The sequence below is a fragment of the Ctenocephalides felis genome, unplaced genomic scaffold (genome assembly GCF_003426905.1).
Source record: "Ctenocephalides felis isolate EL2017-DRISC unplaced genomic scaffold, ASM342690v1 CF-g0.4_SCAFFOLD_01886, whole genome shotgun sequence".
NCBI classification, from domain to species: Eukaryota; Metazoa; Arthropoda; class Insecta; order Siphonaptera; family Pulicidae; genus Ctenocephalides; species Ctenocephalides felis.
Genome location: NW_020538040.1, coordinates 101,176,008 through 101,199,564, shown reverse-complemented (window position 1 = coordinate 101,199,564; position 23,557 = coordinate 101,176,008). Strand labels below are relative to the sequence as shown.

The following is a 23,557-nucleotide window of genomic DNA, read 5'->3' as shown; positions in this document are numbered from 1 at the left end:
AGGCACAAAGGTCCAATTGTGCAATTATATTGTGAAAATTATATAAACTGCATCACAACAAATAACATATGTGAAACACAAAACTACCTGACTATGTTCAGTAAAACTCCCAGCTAATTCATCATTGTAGAAATTTGTTGCTGTTTTTCAAAAATGTGTCACCTGGTTTTACTTTTTTACCTTTTTACCTTTTAGATAGGCGGGGTGAAAAAGGACGGGCAGGGGGCAAACACATCCACCATTTTATTTTTAATTTTAAAGAAATTTTACGAAATATCAGCTACATTTATCTAAATATATATTTCATGGCTACATTTTTTACAGTGATAACACTGTATATCTCCCTAATCGGGTATTTCGTGAGATATTCATTAGCAGAGTTGGAATAAATATTTATTTATCTCTTGTAAAATTGCTTTTCTTAGCTTAATTTACTTTTTAATTTACTATTTTTTATTGTTTACACATTTGCCAGGATGAAGGTTCAGTTTGTCCTTTTTACCCGAACCACGTAAAAGTAAATTATTTTTGAGGTTATATAAAAAAAACTGATGAATCTAGCATAAATTTAACAATTATACGTATATTTAAAAATTATAATAAGGTCTCGTAAACTAAATAACAGTGCTCACAACCAAAAAAAAACCTGACAACCAATAAAATACTTTTGCCATAGATTTTCGAACATTGCCGTTTATCTCCCGATAGCAGCGTCGTTAGAAGCATGGTGATGGTTGGTTATACATCTTTTTCCCTCTACTCTCAAATATTGTTGTTGAAAAATTCTTAACTTTATTTGTATTTGAGATATCGGTGGTGGACCTTTTCACCCGCGGACCTTCTAGACCCGCTCAATCTTTATACTAGAATGTAATTACATATAGGCACCAAAAATATAATGACATATAATTAAATCAATAATCTATGTAGTTAAAATCACAGATCAACTAAAACTAAAAATTCAATGTTAAAAATCGTTTTTCTCATTCTTTGTATTTCCTATGTTTTTATCAACACGCATTTCCGATATTTCGACGTACAATGTCAACATATTTAAACTCTAGACATGATAAATATCAATTATTTCACTTGTCACGATTTTTGCGATTTTTTGATAGTGCGCAGTTAAATAACCAACAAATAGACAAAAATAATCAAATTATGACAACATGTTACGCAATATTTAAATTACAAGTATGCATTTTACGCGGTATTTCTTTTTTATTATTTTTTGTACGACTTGGCAACGATTTTCGGCCAGGACACGGCGTTATTATTAAGACGGGATTCTCGCCCACGCAATCGGTTCAACACAGATAACATAAAAGTTCAGATTTAAAAAGCAATTACTGGCTTCGTAACATTTTTAGAAAAATATATTTCAAAGATTTTTTTTATTTTCTTTGATATTTGAAGAAGTAATATACATATCAAAGTTCGATTTTTTTTAATTCGCATCCACTTAAATAATATCAAACCGAAATATAATTATGTGAATGAATTAGTTACAGAATATTGTTTTAATGTGAATTGAAAAAAAATTATATGTAGTTCAATTAAGTTTTCCAAATGTTATAATAAAATTTAAATTTTTATTGCATTCAGTGTTATATTGCGTTTCGTTTGTATATTTTAATTAATTTAATTTACTTCTGTGGCTTTTATTGTTACTGCATTTTCTTGGTAGTTGAAACTAGTTTCTAAAAAATTCATGATACTTTCTTTACCTCAGAATTTTAGCACTAAGTATTTTTAGAAATGAAGTACTTTCGGATTCAAGGATTGAAATTATTTTATTTTTTATCTAAATAAGTGGTATAAATACCTTTAAAGGTTTTTAACATACTTTTGTTCATAAATTTTAGCAATGAAAGATGAAACGATAAGCAATAGTTCGAAATAATTTATAAAATTTATAATCATCTAAAGCTTCATGTAGGCGCATAAACATTAATTATCAAAACTTTTTATTATCAGCTTGTTCAAAAAGCTGGTGACACTTTATTATTTGTTGGCCTCAAAAATAACTATAAAAGCACAAAAATGATAAAAAAAACTTATTCATGTCTTTAAAGTTAATCAAGAAAAATTTATATTGTATTACTATACCGATCATTGTACAAATTATTATTGTTAATTTTTGTTTCCACTATTTAATAACATTTCTTCTTTTTATCAATAAACTTTATTTTATTTTACTAACTTCCCATAGAAATTGTGTATATGTGCGTGTGTGTGCGGATATAATTTTTCGTCTACGATTTCGAGAGTACCATTTGAAAAAACATTCGATTGCTATTGATGAAGAGACGTAGTGATCAATTTTTGGCAAAGGCAGGTTCCGCCAGTGTCAAAAATGGTAATTCACTTTTTGAGAGAACTGAGCAGCCGATTTGAGAGATTCAAAAAATGTTGATGAAATGAAAAATTGATTAAATTTGTGGAAAGCCAGGTCCGACGGTTTTGAAAATCCAGACAAAATGTTAAAAAAATATATCATTAGTCATATGCATATTAGATTATCAAATATTTTTTATAGAGAGTTTGAAATGAAATGAATTTTGTATCCATTTTTTGGGTTCGTTACTAAGATTTTTAATTTTTGAAGTTCACATACATAGTTGAGTCATAGATCCACAACATTTTGACAGTATGGATCAACTGACTTTTTTTTTTTTTTTTTTTTTAATTTTTATTTTCAATAGCAATCAGAATACATGACTATTCTATGAGCTATTTGGCTTATGTCATTCACTCACACACATACACACACACTTGTAAACACACATATAAATTTATCGGATCAATATTACAATCATATTCAGAGAATCACTTCAATAAATGATTCAATTATTCTGTTTATATAAGGTTGTGGTAGTTCTATGGTTCCTCCATATTATCTTCGGGCAGCTTCTTCTTCAGTTTTCTTGAAGTTGATGTCTCAAGAAGCTGAGTGACTATATTGTTTGAATGATGTTGTAGTTTTTGAAAGTGTTTTATACTGTTGATTTGTATTATTTTGTTTATAAAATCAATATGAAGATCGTCGTGTAAAGTTTTGTTACTAACAAACCACGGAGCATCAGTAATCTGCCTCAATATTTTCGATTGGGCACGTTGCATTAACGCTATATTGGATTTGCTTGCACAGCTCCACAATTCAATGCCATAAGTCCATATGGGTTTTATTATTGCCTTGTAAATTAGAAGTTTATTGTCAATCGACAAAATTGACTTGCGTCCCAGTAGCCAGTATAGTTCAGCGGTTCTAATTTTTATAGTCTTTAATTTGGCGCGAATATGGTCCTTCCACGTGAGCCTGCGATCTAAATGCATACCTAAGTATTTGACGCATTCGGTGCTTGGAATTGCTTGGCCATAAAAATGTACTCCTGGGCATGTTGTCTTATTCAGAGTAAATGTTATATGATTAGACTTGCTCTCATTTATTTTTATTCTCCATTTTTTTGTCCAATCCTCTATAACTGACTTGAATAAGTTTCAACATTTTAGAGAAATTTCAAAATTTTTAAAAGATATTTTTCTTTCTAATTATAGGTTTTAAAAATTTTCATTTGCGGTTCTGAAAGTTCCAGCAATTTGCCTTAAGGCACCATTCCATACACCACTAAACTACTTTTTATTACAAAAGTCAACCTGTGTTGCTCGATTCAAATTCAAACTAAATACAATTATCCTTATAACTATTTGATGTATATGAACCATTATTTCTAGGGATTTGAAATTTTGAAAAAAATGTTTGAGAACCACAATTTATCTAAACATTAGGTAAAAACTGTGCAGAATCTTCGTTTCGATCGTTTTGAAGGTTATTGGATCGTACACTACTTCCGTAGAGTCGAATTCACGGGCACTGTGCTAATATAATACATACAATGTTACAAATTACATGAACATGTCTCGCGTCCAAATGCGAGGAATGCCAAATTTTAGACAGCGCTCTGGAAACCAATTTTTAAAATAAATTAAAGCAAACTTTCAACTATATTTACTAACTACCTGAGATCGTGAATTTATTAAATATAATTAAATTATGAAAAGAAAATTTGTAGTGGATTTTGCTTCTTGTTCTTAATGAAAAGTTTTTGCATTAACCCAAGTTAGCAGGATAAACCGTCAGCTTAGAACGTAACAAATGTTATAAATTAATTATCCATTGAGAAAAACTGCGACGCAAATCATATTATTATGTAGTGCAGAAATTGGGAAGCATACATCAATTATCAAAATCTGTGACACTGCTCAGAAGATTTTGTATTTTAAAGTCCTTTTTTAATTCCTACTGTTTTACTTGTTGTCCATTTCAGGATAGGCGTAAAAATGACTATATAATAAAAAAAAGTTTACTGCATATTTTATACCATCGTAATTTTGTTATTGTTATTGTTATTGTAATAATTTTGTTATAGTTTGAAACTTACACGAAAAATCATGTTATTTACGAATATTTGGCAATGTCCCACGTAAACTTTAATATTTACATTTGAGTACGCAAATGATGTTTTAAATAAACTTTTATAAGCATATGTTTTTATATATAAAAATTGGATAAAATTTTTGAAAAACTACAGATCAAAAATTATATACTACAAAAAAATTATGAACCCGTATGAAATGTTGTCTGCCGTTTCTTCGACTAAACAAAAATGGTCTTCTTACATTTCTACTACTACTACTTCTAGGATTGATTGACGGAATGCCTGTAGATTTTGAAAAATCCGATGATAAGCAACCAGATATGGAAGAAATATTAACTCAGCTTTTGATAAATTTTGTCTTGTTTTTTGGATTAACTATCAGTGAATGGAACTTGCCTTCGACATTACGCAAATAAGAAAATAACACACAAAATGTGGTATTACTGATCTATGAGGATGGATTATACTACAACTACTTTTGCGTATTCCAGAATCAACTTTGAAAGCGTTGCTACAATTTTTTCTAAACACAAAGAAATAATGGATAAATATAAGTTTGCAGCACACCGAATGTAAAGCACGCCCGAAACTTCATGTTTTACTATTTACAAACCTTCAGATTACAATCACCAGTCGAATAAGAGGCGTGACTACATATATGAGCAATTAATACTGAAGGTAAATTGATAATATGTTAACATTTATGCGTTACAGACTGAATGATGTTTCAGAATTAGGAGATTCACCAAGCACAGCATTTGGTTGATAAAAAAAGGTATGGATAAGCTCGGAACTTCTTGTTCAGTTGTTTCGTATCATTTTATTCAGTATATAACAGTTGAAATGTGAAAACTATTTAAAATCTCCTGCATCTTTATGATTACGATCAAATCATGGTAGTAGCGTCATAAAAGAAGCTAACATTGCAGTACTGCTCAAGAAATCATATCCTAGGTCAGTTTGTATGGATATAGCACTAACGAAACTGTGAAGTAAATGAACTTCAAACAACAGGGTTATGGCACTGTAATAAAAATGTCATTCAACAAAAAGATTTTTTAAAAAAGAACCAGAAGATTTTGTAGCTGTGTACATATTTCTGATCCATCAAATGAAGAATTTTATGAAAACTGAATAAAGTTATCTACTAGAGCCACCGATAGTTCTAGATGAAATTTTAAATGTAAAAATAAAGTTTGAATTGAATATTATATCTTCTGTATTCTGTAGAGTACATACTAAGCATCTACAAAAATTAAATAGGAGTTAAGTCATACATAAATAACAGCAATAAGACTGCACTAGATTCAATAAATATTCTTTAAACCTTTTAAAAGAATAAATTATTAAAAAGAATAGAATGATGAAAGCGTATTATATAAGGAAGATTATTAAGAACACATGATTTAGTGTAAAATATATTAATTAATTATTATCGATTTGAATTATTTAAATCGAACGCTACGTTCTCTCAAAGACTGAATTGACTTTGTTTTTGGCACTTTTGGTTCCGTATCTTTAAAACGGCTGGACCTGTGTTGGCCAAAAACTAATCAGCACGTCCCCTTATCAATAAAAATCGAATGTATTTTGAATTAAGCTTGATCTGTGTTCGCAGAATCGTCGACAAAAATTTGTATTCAAAAATGCACACATACATCCATTTTTTCTAATTGTAAGGTATGCCAAAGTGTTCAGAAACGTAAAAATACATCACAATTTTCATTTTCGATTTTTTTGCGATTACTTTAACTTACCCCACTGGATCTTAATAAAAGTTGATCTAGGTCTATCTAAATTATAATGTGTTTATTACTAGGTAAATAGGGCGTCTTAATCATATCGATTTTGTAAAACTTCTACAAGCTCTCCGTCTAAAAATGACGCGTCGACGCGATTCTGCGGTGAAATTGAGAGTATACAGAAATGTCTCCGCTTCACAAATAAGACGACAAATTCGCATACAAACATGCATACATACAACCGCATTCTGATATCAGAGTTAGAAAATTTCATTCACTTACACCTCATGACTATGAGTCACACGGTCACACCTGCCTGGCCCGTTCATGCGTTTCGCGTCGTTTCATCTACATATCGCCAAGAAAATTAAAAAAAAAAACAAATTTAATAAATCTTCAATTTTTATTTTTTCAAAATATTCAATTTTACTCTAAAAAATTAAAATAAAACTATTGGTGCATGGCATCGTTAAGGCAAATTGTTGAAACTTCCAGTACCAAACATTATTTTTTTTTAAAAAGCTTTAAAATTTTTTGAAAAGTTTGAAAAATGAGATTTTAAAGACTTTTGCAACTTTAGAAAATGACTTTTCTTGAAAAGTTTGATTTTTTTTAAATGTATACTTATTATTAAAATTTGTATAAAATATCTTATAATTTTATGTGCATACGTCTAAGAAACATTTTTGACCGCCAAATGGCATTTTCGATTTTGCGATTACTATAATTTACCCTAAGGGAAGTTAACTGGTGGTTTAATTTATTATTTATTTATTTCAGTCTAACAGCCTAGAAATACATCAATTTCTTAAGCCACAGTAATACCTTAAACCTACTTTATATACAAAAAAGAAAAACCCAATCTATTAACAACTAGTGCTTTAATAAACATTGAGAAAAACGGAGTATATAGACAATTATCTAAATTGTCCTTTTTCGAAAAATGTGAAAAAATTGAGAACTGAACTGTTTAAAATTTGAAACTCAATATTACAGAACTAATATATTATTTAAATCCAATTCGAATTTTAATATAACTGAAAAAAACGTTTTATGCTAGTTCTAATGTAATTCATATTTACTGGAATCTAGGTGCAAATTCTTAAATTTTTTGAAAACAATTGAATTAATTGCAAGTAATGTTCAAATTGATTGGCTACAAAGGAGTAACTTTTGAAATTCTTCATATATTTAGTCGATCCGATTCGATTGATATATTAATTCGATTAATCCAAAATTTAGAAAGAAAATTTACATTATTTTCATTTCTATTTTACTCATAAGTACTCTTTTTTGCCTCCAATGAGCAAAATAATTAATGTCATATAAAAAATTAATAATTCCAATTATATATAATAATGCATGAGCAAAGCTTTGTTTTTTGAGCTTTTGCGCAATTATAACTAATGCGTTTATAAAATTGGTCATTATTATTGTATAGTTATAGTTTAATATTCATTTAATTTAATAACTTGGATTAGCATTTCTAAAGCAAAATATTTATTTATTTATTTCATAAATAATTATTAACATTTAAACATTAATTGTCGTGCACTTTTAAAGTACGCAGAATTAAATATATAAATATTTAAAATATAATCATTTCATAAATATTTTTTTTTAACTTCCCGTAGGGCAAGTTATAGTAATCGCAAAAAAATCGAAAATGAAAATTTTTGCATTTCTCGACGTTTCAAAGGTTTCTGAATATTTTGGCATACCTTAGAAAAAATGGATGTGTGTGTGTGTGTGTGTGTGTGCGTGTGTGCATGTATGTGCGGATACAAATTTTCGTCGACGATTTCGGGAACACCGATCAACCGATTTGAATAATTCAAAAAACATTCGATTCGTATTGATAAGGAGACGTGCTGATTAGTTTTTGGCGAAGTCAGGTCTAGCCGTTCCGAAGATACGGGGCAAAAAGTGCCGAAAACGGTAACTCAGTTTTTAAGAGAACGGAGCGTCCGATTTGAATAATTCAAAAAACATTGTATTTGTATTGACTAAATGAAGAACTGTTCAAATTTTTTGAGAGGCAGGTCTAGCGGTTTCGGAGATCTAGTAAAAAAAGTAAAAAAAAATGCCATTTGGCGGTCAAAAATGATCATTAGACATATGCACATCAAATCATCAGATATTTTATAGAGATTTCAACAATAAGTATAATTTTGGTTTACATTCCTATGGGTTCCGTACCAATGTTCATGCGTTAGACGGCGACGCGGCGCTTACGCGGTTTGATATTTCGTCTTTATGCAGTTAAAGCAGTACGATCGCTTTGAAAAAAAGTTTAGATTTTTCAAAATATGTCAAAATAGAGAAAACATTTTTCTTTCAAAAAAAAATTAAAAAAAAAATTAAAAATTTTTTTTTTTCAAAAGAAAGTAATTTTTTGTCTAATTGTTTGTCAAAAATCTTATTTTTTCGAAGTCAATTTTTTTCAAAAATGTTAATCGTTTTTAAAAAAATAATAATTTTTGGTACGGGAAGTTCCAGCAATTTGCCTTAAGGCACGATGCCTTAATTGCCTTAAGACAGAATTCCACTTACAGCTAGTTCAATATTTTCATTATAATATTTTACCGACCTGACTATCAAATATTAATTCCCTTTTGAACCTCATATCGTTTTATTGAATAAAAGTCCCTTTCCTTTATTCTTGTATTATTCTTTGTTATATCGCCAGAAAAAGGTAGTTTCTTAGTCTGTTTACAATGTATTAAGTTGCTTAATTTAATTCCGACTATGCTAAAATAGATAAAGTTTGTTCTAAAAATACTTATACATTGTTGAATCATGCGATGAAGTGTCGACGGAGGTCTTTGCCAATTTGAAAGAAAATTACGTTCGTATGCAGGGGTCGGCAACCTTGCCTAAAAATCATTCTTATTGATCAATTATTATAAGAGCATTTGAAGTTACGAATATTAAAATTTAAATACTAAATATTTTTAAAGTTGAACGCCGCCAATATATTTTAGATCTTAGTTTTTTTTTTTAATTTTTGGTATTTAAATTTTTCTAGGTTATATGTTATAAAAAATAATGGTTAATAGTTTTAAAATGTTCAGATATTAAATAGCAAACAGTAGAAATATGCCATATTAAAAAAAGTAATGTAATTTTTTTATATTCGATAATGACAATATATTTATTTAAAAATTAATAAATTACATTCTTGCAATAATTTATTTTTCCATAAACAAAATGCATAAGTTAATACGATACTAATTATTTTATTAATTTATAAGAAATTTAATGCGATACTAATTTCTTATTAGTTATAAAAAATGTAAAATAACTGCAATATTGATATTTTTTTTTTAAATTGAACCATTAATTTGAATGAATTAAATAATTCTTTTTTGTAAAAGACACAATATCTTAATTCAACTATTAAGTTTGTAATAATGACATATTTGTTTTAAGAAATAAACTAACGTTATGATGATTCAAAAATAGTTAATTTATTTTATAACTTTAATTACATTTCAGTTTTTTATGTACTTGTTTAAAATATTTTATTAATGATCATATAATTATTTCATTTCAATATCAATACAAATTGTAGAGTCGTTTAACAACTAATGAACTAGCCTAATCAATATTAATCAAAATAATTTGTACAATTACTTTAAATAATTCAGAGAAAAATGTTTAATAATGTTATTCCATAGCAATTTATTCAAAAAAGTTAAAAGTTTTACGAGAATGCAGCTTCAATTCTTTTATCCTAAATATAATGACTGATAATACTATGACACACAACTTTAAAAATTTTGATATTACTTTATCTTTTTCCCTATTATGACGACAAGACAAAGTTTTACATTATTAATCTACTGGATAATTAATGACGTCTTCCAAATAAATAATCTGAAATCACTTCCATTTCTTATCAAATGCGTATAAAAGATATAATACGAATCATAATTCCATATAATTTTAATTGTGTTATTTAACAAGCAGTTAGTTATCAGTTTAAAATTTTCTACAAATCATAGATATTGATAGAATTTTAATATATACATAAAATCACCAAAGGTTTAAGTTGCACTGTAGAAAATATAACAATATTAGAATTTTCGTAAAACTCGGCAACTCTGCGTCATAAAATTTATATTTTATATAATATAATCATTATATTTATTTTTCAAAATTTAATTGACTTTAACACCTGTTACTTTTGATATTAACAATGTTATGATTTAAATTTTATGTATTTGATTAAATATTCAAATAGTCGTGTGATTTATTATTTCCTAATTAATTTTTCATATTTTATTTGTAATTTTTATTTATTGTATTATTTATAGTACATGTTTTAATTTTCTTATTTTTATTATTTATATTTTATATCGTATTTTAAACAATTATCGTATTTTAAACGTACTATGTACGCGTACAAATATATATAAGAAGATCTGGGAATATTTTGCAAAACTCAAATTGTTTTTTAAGTTTCCGTTGATAATCTTGAACCGATATTGAAAATTTTGAAAATTTTAAAATTTTAAAAATCCAATTATTCAACAGGTTTAAATTTTCAAAAACTTTTATAACATTATAACAATTTTATTTGATAACTTTATATACATTTATATTTAATATATAGACTCACCTGTACGGAGTGTCGAGATCATAGAAAGCAGCCCTTTCACTACTCTTCAGTTGAAACAATGGTTGCCCGCGACTTGCTTTTCGTACCTGTAATTATAATTGAGATATAGAGCTAAAATAATATAGCATATTTACAATTTAATGAACTGCTATTGAACATAATTTAAAGAGTTTCTAAGCAATAAATGAATTCAAGTGATATATTGAGAAAATTATGGCATATTATTATTAAGCAAGAAGTTACATAAAAGAGCATCATCTCCAAGAACATGACGTACCAATGGGTGGTTCTCTAAAACCATTATACCTAGGTTAAGTCTCAGATTATTTACTAAATGTCTTTTAATTATAAGACAAATTGTAATTGAAATATGAATAAAAAAAATCTCCGAAAACACCCATACAAACAAAGCATTTTTTTGGTTTAAATCCAATAACCATATTTCTAAAATTCCCGTAAGATAAGTTATACCATAGGTTCTCAAACTCGTTTGTGTCGTGGACCCGTTGCGATGTTTTTCATTTTGTTATGGACCCCCTTTGGTGGCCATACGTCCCGGTTTTGCTGGGGCAGTCCCGGATTTCCCAGGTCTAGTGATTTGGCTTATTCGAAAACCGATATTCGGCCCGGATTGTGCCGGGTTTTCGAAAAATATAGATTTAAATTGAATCTTCGCAAGTGCTTGATAATAAAATTCTACTCAATAAACTATCAAAATAAACTACCCTTCAAATATCTGTAAATGATATATACAATGAGTATTCTCACATCAATCTATTCGTTATGAATGAGAAAATTGCCGAATGCAAAATTCCAAAGACAGGTCAAAACTGCATTTCACATTAATCTGTATGGAGAAATTCCTCCATACTGTGATTTAAGTCAGATGTTGAATGTAGCTTGAAACGTACTCAGTTTGTCCGTAAAAAAATTTCAAAACTTTGTAATTATTTTCAAAACTTCATCAGATAAATATTATTTCAATTTCGCTTATTATTTCAATACGCTTTAAATTAAAATTAAAATTTAACTTTAAATTAAACAATTTTTTTACATCACTAACCCAGGTGGAACAAATAACTGCTACAATAATCAGAAACATCATTAAGCACTACCAAAACGAAAGCATTTGTCAGTGAACATTTTATATAAGCAGCTTTCTTCAATGATCAACCCAGAATTTATTTTTACCAAATGTTCACCAAAGCACAAAATTACCTGTGTACAATTTGACATTTAGTTCAAAACACTTCACTTCACGACTACAATGCAAAGCATAGCTTTAGTGAATCCAAGAGGCAAAAAATTCTATAAAGTTGCCCAAAGTTCCAAAAAGAATTGCGAACAATCATGTCCAGGCCAAGCTTTGCTGGTTCTGACCATTTCACCGATAATTAGTCACCTATAGCACAAAAACTTTAAGAGATAAAAACAATTTTGTAGCCAATAATCAACAAACATACAAATTAGGATTGGTATTTTATACATTAAATTTCTATTTTTAAGATTTTATGGAAAAATAACCTTGATTTTGATGACTGCTGTCATTCTATTCTATGCTTTATGTTATATCAAAACTTTAACGCTTTAAATTATCGAAAAAACTTATTACAGACAAACAAGGGTAAGAGAGAGGGCAAACCAGATTTCCTCAAAACAAATCACAATTAAATAAAATGTAACTATTCCTCCAATTTATAATACGTGACACGGAGCGATTCCGAAAATGCAGAAACCATCCTCAATTAGATAGTTTAAAACAAATTGCTTCAAATTGCGCTCAACGAGAAGAAGAATTGATTTTAAGGTTTTTAAAAGCGAGATCATGTCGAGTATTGATAGAATCAAATGTGTGGGAAAAGTTGATTAAACGATATCTGTGTTACACTTTGTCAAATTGTCTATTGATCCATCATATTTAGTATCTATAAATTCTAAAACAGTCTTTAAAAGCGCAAAAAGTCTTGCAAAAAGCATTTCAACAGCCAGCTTATATAAAACTTACGCGTTTTCCATACATATGTAATGTTTTTCTTAACTTTTTGTGGCATTTCTAAATATGCCGTGGACCCCCATTTATATTTCGTGCACCCTTAAATTTTGTTTTCGGTGCCGTGAATCCCTGGGGGTCCATGTGGACCATTTTAGAAGCACTATGACTTATAATAAGCATTAAAAAATCAAAAAAAAATTTTTTTATATTTGGCATATCTTACAAAAAAGTGATGTATGTATGTATAGATACAATGTTTCGTCGGCGTTTTCGGGAGCACCGATTAACCGATTTGATTTATTCAAAAAACATACGATTCCTATCGCTAGAGAGATGTGCCGATTAGTTTTTGGCAGAGACAGGTTTCGGAGATAAGGAGCAAAGAGTACAGAAAATACAAATTAATTTTTTGAGAGAACAGAGTATCCGATTCGAAATAATAATAAAACATTCAATATGTAATTCAATGTGATACGCCATTATTAGTTTCTGGCAAAAATAGGTCGAGCCATTTTGGAGATACGGAGCTAAAAGTGCAAAAAAATGGCAGTATTTAAAAGGACGAAAGATCTGATATCTGAATTTTTTAAATAACATTTTGCTTGTGATGACAGTATGAAGAAATTTTTAGTTTTTGGGAAAAGCAAAATAATTTTTGATATAGAAATTAATATTCTTTTTTTTGTATTTTCAAAAAAAAAAAATAAGTATAGAATATTATTTGGATTTTAATTTTAATTCTAGCTAAAATTCTAAAGTTCACTAATATACTTTAAATAAATAATTTTAACTTTGAAATTTAGTTAATAAGCATATACATAGTTGGTAATTCTTAGAAATATGGTGCAAGTCTTTCATTCTAACTCCGCTTGATTAAGTTTTGTTTATTTACTTTTCATGCAAGCTTATTATAAACGTCATCATCCAATTTATAAGCTACAAAAGCTTTTGTTTACAAAATACGAACAATAAAAGCTACAGCATTTATAATAATCTATTTGAAAACATTTAAAATTCCTCGAATATTTATTTCATTACGAAAGGAAAAGTTCCAGCAATGTTTCTTAAGGCACGATGTCATGCAGTACTAGTTATGATTATCATTATGAATTATTTAAACTAATTTATGGCCTAACATATAATAATTTTATGAGCACATTTTTCACAAAGATAACACTGTATATAATTTTGACCTGGAATTAATTTAATCGACTTAATTTTCTTTTTTATTAACTATTTTTATTGTTCACACCTTTTGTCAGGGAAAAACTTCAGTTGGTCCTTTTCACCCCACCCCCCATAAGCTTTTATAAGGGTTATATAAGAAAATCTAACTTACAAATAACAATACAAATTACAAAACAATTAAACAACGTATATTTAAGTATTATATTAAGTTCTAATTAACTAAACAACAGTGCTCATAACCGAAAAAACTAACAATGAAAGAAAATACTTTTATTATAAATTTTCAAACATTGCTGTTTATCTCCTGATTAATCTTTGGTTTGAGTTTGACTTTGGTTGATTTGAGGCGATGACTGATTACACATATTTTTTTCTCTACTTTTAAATAATGTTATTAAAAAAATTTACTTTATTTGTTTTTGAGAAATTGGTGGTGGAGCTTTTTACCCGGGATTTTTAAGCCGCCCTATAAACTATAGTAATTGAAATTCAATAGAATAAAGTTAATTTGTCAGATTTGCGTGGTTAGAATTTAAACCCAATAGATGACAGTATTATATTTTACGACATGATTAAGGTGACCATATTTTTCTGCATAAAATCCAGGACGGATTAGAACGCGTGGGAAAGCGGGGGGGGAGAGGGTGATTTTCCGGTTCAAATTTTCTAGCTGAAATATATGTGAAAAATAATTATTAAATATTTGCAATTCAAACATTTTTAAAAATCCGGGACAATCCGGCACAAAACACCTACAACCGGGACAGTTATTGCTTTTAGAAAAAACCAGGACGCAAGGCGGAAAATCGGGACTGTCCCGGCCAATCCGGGACATGTGGTCACCTTATACATGATGCAAAACCTAATATTTATTACATCATATTTCTAGTTAAAAAAAAATATAAAAATAACTACTAAAAATATTTCTTTTACAAAGCCATGCGATATTTCTACCTGTGTTTTAAAAAAACTGACGAAGATTCTGGATTTCTGTTAATTAAAGTTTTTGCTAGGCGCGACTGTTGTTCGTGTTAGATCATCGGTGGTACAAAACTATGTGATGACTTTGATAGATCAAAAACTTTACTTAATATTTGTTATAGTAATCCAAAGTTTGACAGTAATTTATCAAAATTACTGAATGTAATTTGTCTAATTATAAGAATCATTGAATTATTCTCTAATTATATTGCAAAATTATTTCAACACTCCTCAGTTTCAAACAATGATATGTTTGTGAGCCTCAATTGTCTAATTAATAAAATTTGAACCTAAACTATGTAATTAAAAATTAAATTATATTCGGTTTTCCGTAAGCAAAGTTAGTACCTGCGATTGAAATATATATATGTATTATTTCTGTGCGACAACCAAATTATCAATACAATTGCTATTAAAAGCAATTTTACAAGAGATAATTTAAATATATAGTTATTCAATACTGCTGATGATCATTTCTGACGAAATACCAGATCAAGTTTATATACAGTGTTATCTCTGTAAAAAACGTACCCATGAAATTTATATTTTACATCATTAGTCGAATAATGTAGCTATTATTTCGTAAAATCTCTTTAAAATTAAAAATAAGACTTTGGACTTGTCCCCTGGCTGTCCTATTATGCCGGCAGTTAAGGATGGGGCATGGGACCTGTCGGAATAGTTTATTCTATTGTATATATTCCATAGCTATTAGCATTTGAAAATTGAGTATATTAAGAAAAATAAGGTTATTTTGCTAGAAGTCTAGAAAGTTCAGCTTGCTCGGAATACTGACATAATGCCGTAATAATGTTGGTAAAACCTTTCCAACATATTAAGTAAACTATTTTTTTCTTCTTAGAAATGAAAATAAAATATTATAATAAGATTAGTTTTATTATGTGTAAAATTTGCAGAAAAATTACAATTCGGACAAACTTAATATCGGAATATGATTAGTTTTATTTATATTAGAAAATGAGTAATTACAGACTCTTTATCAATTTAATGTATTATATATTTAAAATACATAGTACATATAAATTACTGCCTAAATCTAAATCTTGTTATGATGTTTTGAAATAAAATACATCTTTAATAAATATATATTAATATTTAAATAGGTAATGTGTATGATCTTAAATTATATTTAACTAATCGCAATTGTGTAAATATAAATAATGAGTAATAACTACTGCTGTTAGTTTTATAAAAATATTCCATGATTTGTAACACATTACATTTTTAAAAAACCGCGCTGATTTAAAATATAGTAAAATGTCCCATTTTATTTTACTATATATTGAAATATAATTCATTTAGTACTTTGGTGAAAATATCATTACGATCATATATTCATTTATTATTATTTTATGTTTTTAAAACATATTAAAAATACTTATGAAAGTTATATACTTTATTATCAAATATTTCTTAATACCGAATATTAAAATTTTAATTTTGTGAACAAAAAAAAATCGTTTTTTCAAATTGAAATGGAGTAAGGGTGGCCAAACACAAAGTGCCTTTGAGTAATTCTATTGGAACCAAACCAAACCAATTATATAACATCAAATCTTAGTCCTTCCTACACTATAGACGGGGTAAAAGGCACAGTCAGAAGTCAAAAAGGTCCACCATTTTATTTATTTATTTTTAATTTTAAAATAGTTTTATAGAATAATAGCTACATTATTCAATCAATGCGATGTAGTTCAATAGGGTAAACAACAAAATTAAAAATTATGATTTAAATACAAATATGTATTTTACAGAATAAACATAAAGCTTTATCAACTCTTACTACTTCATAAATCCTATTTTGGTGATTATTTCTGTCTGCTTTATTATAATCAGAGTAATTGTTTCTTAAAATGCAATCATTGCAAAAGGGATAAATATCACTTCTATTTGAAATACATATTTTATGGGCACATTTTTTGTAAAGATCATACAGGCAACAACTTTCGTATGGAACTCGGAGAGAAGAATTCATCATCAGAGTTGGAAAAAAATCATGGTTGGAACATTTTTTTTTTGAATTATTGAAATTTTATTTAGTAATATATACATTTCATATATATCCATATCTCAGACAGACAGGGGTTTCTGGTATGCCTATACATATATATTTATCTATTTCATATTACTATTTTAAATTCATCTCTTGTATAATTGTTTTTATAACTCATTTTACATTTTTATTACTATTTTCTTATTGTTTACACCTCCCCAGCGTACAGGTCTAAGTGGTCCTTTTTACCCCAACGTAAGCATGTAATAGATGTTAAAAGCTATTGTAGAGGTTAAAAAGAAAAGCCTATTAAATTTAGCTTAATAATAATAATGCATCTTATAAAACAAAAAGACTAACAACGATTAAAATAAAAATTTAAAAATGTGGCCATTTATCTCCTGATTACGATGTCGCCCGATTTAAGGCGATGACTTATTATTACACATGATTAAGTCCCTAATTTGAAATAGTATCGTTAAAAGAATCCACATTTTACTTTTTTGTGATAACAGTGCTGGACCTTTCTATTCGCGGACCTTTAAACCCAGCAAAAATTAATTCTAAGACTTTCAAATATGTACTTACAAACGATTAGAACACACAAAATTTTGAAGAAGAAAAAAATATCATTCAAAATTATTAAAATTTCGTTTACCAATGCAAATAATTTTAATTTTTAAAAAGCTTTAAAATGATGCAATTAAAAAAATAAATTAAATGAATACAATTTTGAACAAAAAATGTGGATTATAAAAGTTTCTAAATTTTTTATATTTTTAACAAATTCAAATCGTAAGTTGTAAAAATTAGAAAAAAGTTTTAGAAAAATCTAGTTGATAAAAGTTAGAAAATTTAAATTTTAGGTTAAAATTATATAATATTTTTGAGGAAATTTCGCATGAGAAAAAAACGTATTATTCAAAATTTTCTGAAATTGGTGGATAATTGGACTCTAGATCGAGGAGATCCACAAACCTTAAGGTGCAATGCCCATACACCACTAGTTTCTGAACTGCGTATATTATTATCGTTTTAAATAGTTGCATTTACTTGTCATAAGATTTTGACATTTGACGTCTGGCCACCTTGAGATTTATTTCGGTCCCAGCGAACGAGGAGGAGGAGACGATGAGCGTAACTGATAACGTTTTCTGTTTCGCATCGGTTAATTATGCAATATACACAGAGCAAATAATCTCGTGCGAATTACATTTAATCATTCTTTATCATTAATTCGAAAAATTAGATTATGCATACAATTTTTTATTAAAACACCAGAAAATATGCGGCCGTGGAATGTATTCAAGAAGAAATCAGTTGCCCTAGGAAAGGCCAATTATTCGTACAACTATTGTCAAGAAGTATCGATTTTTAGAAATTAATTATAATAATTTCTATAATTTGCATTTTTTTTAAAAAACACAAAAACTATACTATTAAAAATATAATTCTAAGATCTAACATTTTACGAGCGTACATAGTGTCAAAAATTTCTATAGTTGTAGGGGAGACTCGGAACGGTTGTCTCATTTTTTTTTTGATCGGCCATAATTTTGTCAATTTACTAGTAAGCTAGAAGAAAAGTGAATTAAATGGTAAATTGAACATTTATCTTTATGGAAATACTGAAATACTGTCCTTAAATACGATGGATTAGTTATAAAAACAAATCATTTAAGAAATATCACAATCGTTCACACCCCAGGGACGGTTGTGACAGGCATTACAATAGGATCAAAACCAATATGTATAAACACCAGAATGGTTTCTAACAACTTTGATTGTGAGAAATATGTAACATAACAAACAATCATTTAACCAAAGCTTATGAATATAATATAACAGTATATAACAAAACATATTTTTTTAAACAAACTTAACGAGAATTCTTATGAATTTTTTTTTCTTGTATTAATTTTCCTTTCCTTTTCTCTTTTGTATTTTACCTTCATTAGTTAAGTTAGATTTTACTTTATATTTAAAGACAAATCATCGTTATGACTGAGCTAAATTGTCTCCGGAAAACTTAATTGCTGGTAATTACCTCCTAATATCCAACTTACAGCAAAATAACAAAATGATCTATCTATATACAAGAAAGAGTTTTTATCAAAAGAAATCAAACAAAGAAACTTGTTATGACTCTTTAAGGGCAATGCGGTCTGCAGATTGTGTTAATGTAGAGCGCCACATGCTTCATCTTCCTCCCTTTGGACCCTATCTCAAAATTAGTGAAGTTTATTTTTGTTATGACGACTGTCACTACCGTACCCTGGCACAATCGAATCAAGTTTCCTCTACTTTAAATATAATCGACGATTTAATTATTTTATTATTTATTGGTGGTAATAAAATTAATGATAATCTAAAGTCGCAAATTAGATCATGAATAAAATGTTAAAACATTTATTAATAAAACACAATATAATACCTAGTTCCAAAGTTTGTTCAAGACGAAACACTTTTTAAAGTTAAAAATTTAAGCGCTGAAATTAAAATGTCATTAACTAATGGAAAGGAAACATTTCCTATTGTGGAATAATATTAAATTTTATGGAAAATTGATATTCAAGTATGTAATTAAGATATTATTTTTGAAAATAAAAATTATGCTTAAGATATTGTAAACTGCTGTGGGTCTACAAACTATCTTTTACCAATTTACTTAACTTTGCAAATTCGTAGCTAAATAATTGGATTTTTAATTAAATTCACAGACTTGGATAGATATAAATGGGTTCGTTATTGGATTTTTTTAATATATAGATAAATGACTACGACGACACGCAACATTGATTAATAAATATATAGATGTATGATAAATAGATAGAGTAAGGTCAGTAAAGAAGTCACACATTGTATTTTAAATATACTTCAAGAAAATCTCAACAAGGTTTATATCAAAAGAGAAAATCGAAGAAAAATTCAAATAAAATCTATGATTTCAGGGACCTTTTTTATATAAAACTTAAGTATCGAAATTCTACTCATTAGTACATATATAAATTCATTTCAGAAAGAGTTCATACTGGATATGTGCGTATAGAATGCCTCCGGTAGGTATTTGAAATTTTCATATATCACAGATATTATTTTAAATATTTTCACTACAACTGCAAAATCTTTTTAATCGCTTTATATGATTTACCTATTTAAACAGTTCTGAATAACTTTCTATAGTTTTTATAATTATATTGAAATTTTTGAACTAGAATAAATCAGAAAATTCTGTACAAACTATTAAAAGTTTTTAATATCATAATAGCAAGAAAAATCATAAATATTAAAGTAAAAATAAATTTATATAAATATTGTTATATCTATACATAAATAATTCTTGTATAAGATTGTAAATATATTTATTTATATTGAAACTATAATTAAATTACAATTTAAGGGTACATATAAAAATGTGTGTAATATCAAATTTAACTGTAAAATTGAATCTATCAGTAGATTTTATTGTTAAAAATCATTTTCATACTTTGTTCTTAAAATATCTTATTTATTTTAAGAAATCATTGATCATTTCTTTTTTTAATTTTTGTGTTACTGTTTATTAGTAGGGCACAAAATTTGAATATTATATAGTGTAGAACGCACATTAATTTATCATTTTCCGAGGTGTTTGGCAAATAGTATTCTGTGCAAATTAACGCTAATAGGCAGAAGCGTGCGAAAAGTCAATATTAAAACATCTGGCTCATTAAATAAACGAACGCGTTGCAAAAATTCAGGTTTTGTCTTCAATTCGATAATAAATTTTGTGTAATATAGAAATAGAAAAAAATATTTGTCGTAGAATGATTAAAATTTTATTAAAAATTATTAAACTTACAAAAATTCTGTCCAATGGTTTTTTACATTGTTTTAGTTTATCAAAATCAGTAATTAGTAATTAATACGTAAGTACAATCACTAAATTTACTCATCAAAATTTGAACTAAAATTATGTTTTGAATCTCAATATATTATGAATAGCAGTAACATGGAACAAATAACCTTACTTAATTAAAACCTTAATTTTTGAAATATCAAAACTACACCAGGCTATTTTAAAAAATATAGAAGAATCATCAATGGCATTCCAAATATAGTATTACTCAACGTGTTTCATTAAGAAACGCATTTTAACTATAAATATTATATATTATAGTAACTTTATTTTGAATAAAGGCTGCATAATGAATACTGAATTCTTGATTTTGAATTTTCAAATAATGACGAAGCTATCTTTGTAATTTAAAAAAATATATTATTATGTATATTAACATTCTTTAAATAAAAGTTTTATTTTTCATCTGTAAATTTTATATCCTTAATCATAATCTTTCTAGTAATTATTTGGCATTTCATATAAAATCGAACATCATAGTTTATTCTTAATGTGTAAATATTTATGTTAATATTTAACAAACTCTCATACATATCTGAATTTTAGCAAGTTGAAAGCCAGATGAGAAAGTTTCATCTGTTATTCGGAAATATTTCAAATGTATGTTATTTATACGTAAAATAATTAATGAAAAATTAATTGTTGACGGCCTTAAATCAGTATAAATTGGGATCTAAAGCATAAAGAAAATGTGTAATAGAAATTAATGATAACAACATCACGTGTTTCAGAAAGTGTTTAATAAAGTGATAAAGTGTTTTATCGTAGAATTGGTGTTGAAATTAAAAAATTAATTTTTACTAGATAAAAATAATTTCTTTCCAGGAACTGTGCACTACAGGAGAAGAAATATTCACTCGAGGGAATTTCACATTTACCGGTAATTACGGTCACACATGACGTATACCGGTTGTTGCATCGGGGTGGGAAACATGACCTAATGCGAGTAAGTATGTATCTTTTTACTCTCAATATATTTTGTGTGCATGAAGCAGAAAATCAATATTACAGGACATTTGACATGTTATAAATGTTTAGCGTGATTGGTTTTCGTGGTTTTCTCGACCTACCTGTGCGGCACTGTGATAAGAGTAATTCTTCCAATAATTGATCTCGGCACATGTGCTTTTCTGTTGTCTCAGTACCCTCTGGGTGACATTTGGAAGGGTCGTCGAATAGGTGGAAGCTCGGCAGGAACGCGGGATGGGTAACGGCACTGCGATACTATTACTATTCTTGATAAAAACGCGTGCAAATTTATTATTCATTATTGGACGGACGCACTTTGATTCAGAAACGGTTCTTCCTCGGATACAAAATATTTAAAAATTTATCCACGAATATCAAATCGTCGGAATAACAGAACTATGTTCGGCACAAAATTTTATTTGACGTCTGTCCGTCAATAGGCACAATTAATAGTAAAATTATTGAAGCCGGTCTGGAAACACATTAACAGCTTCGAGTTAAAATGTCAGCGCCTTTGAACGCCGGGAATTTTTTTGTGGTTTCTCGTCCGTTCGGTGCGACTGTGCGAATACGACTGTCGCATAAAAATCGCGAATTTGTCCCGATAATAGACTTCTAATATGTGTCTTTGTGTTTGCGTTCGAGCACATGTGTTTAAGTGTGAGTGGATTTGTGTTCACACAGGTTTTGTAACTTAACGCGCCGACTCCGAATTCTAATCTATAATTCCCCCCATGCCGCGATTTCCGAAGCATTTATTTCGTGCACTTCTTGGGACGCTGGTTTGCTTCCCGAATTTCAATCGGTTTATTTTAAATGTAATTTAATTCACTTTACTTCTTCAAGTAAACAACAATATTAATATAAACTAGTGGTGCATGGCAACGTGCCTTAAGGCAAATTGCTGGTACTTCCCGTACCGAAAATTAAAATGTTTAAAAAGCTTGAAAATTAAAAAAAACGATTTTTGAGAAACGGCTGGACCTGCCTTGACCAAAAACTAATCAGCACGTCTCCGTATCAATACGAATCGAATGTTTTTTGAATTAGTCATATCGGTTGATTCGTGTTCACGAAACCGTCGACGGAAAATTGTATTCGAACACATACACATACATCAATTTTTTCTAAAGTATGCCAAAATGTTCAGAAACCTTCGAAACCTAAAGATATATGAAAATTTTCATTTTCGATTTATTGTGATTACTATAACCCTACGAGAAGTTGCTAGAAAAAATAAGAGAATAAATTATATTAAATAAAATTAAAATTCACCGATAACAGTTTATTGGTAATTTAATATGCTATATATAATTAAATAACCGAAATGATTAATAATAATATAAATATATTATTAATATTAGTATATATATGGGGTAGGGTGGGTCCAATTTGGCAATTATATTGTGATTTGGGTAATTGTATTGTGAAAATCAAACCAATTATATCACAACAAATAACACATATTAAACAAGCAACGATATCTGACTATGCTCAGTAAAACTCCCAGCTAATTCATCATTGTAGAAATGTAAGTTTTTGCTATTTTTCAACAATTTATCACCTGGTCCTTTTTACCCCATAGGCGGCGTAAATTGTGACGGCCAGAAGGCAAACTGGTTCAATGTTTCATTTCAGTACAATAATAGCAAAATAATAGTTCCATTATTCAACCAATGCAAATTAAAAATTTCATTGGTACATTTTTT

General features: G+C 28.1%; 1 protein-coding gene across 3 annotated transcripts in view; it reads right to left on the bottom strand.

The window, feature by feature from the left end:
- The window catches only part of LOC113377393 (glutaminase kidney isoform, mitochondrial-like), a 78,731-nt gene extending 56,380 nt beyond the window's left edge, over window positions 1–22,351 (bottom strand). For all 3 annotated transcript variants that reach the window (XM_026617700.1, XM_026617702.1, XM_026617701.1), the window contains exons 1-2: window positions 21,950–22,351; window positions 10,806–10,891 (exon numbers count right to left, since the gene is read on the bottom strand). In XM_026617700.1, coding sequence (XP_026473485.1) covers window positions 10,806–10,891; window positions 21,950–22,147 — 284 coding nt within the window. In that variant the 5' untranslated portion in view covers window positions 22,148–22,351. The remainder of the gene's footprint in view (window positions 1–10,805; window positions 10,892–21,949) is intronic.
- Between the last annotated feature and the right edge of the window lie 1,206 nt (window positions 22,352–23,557).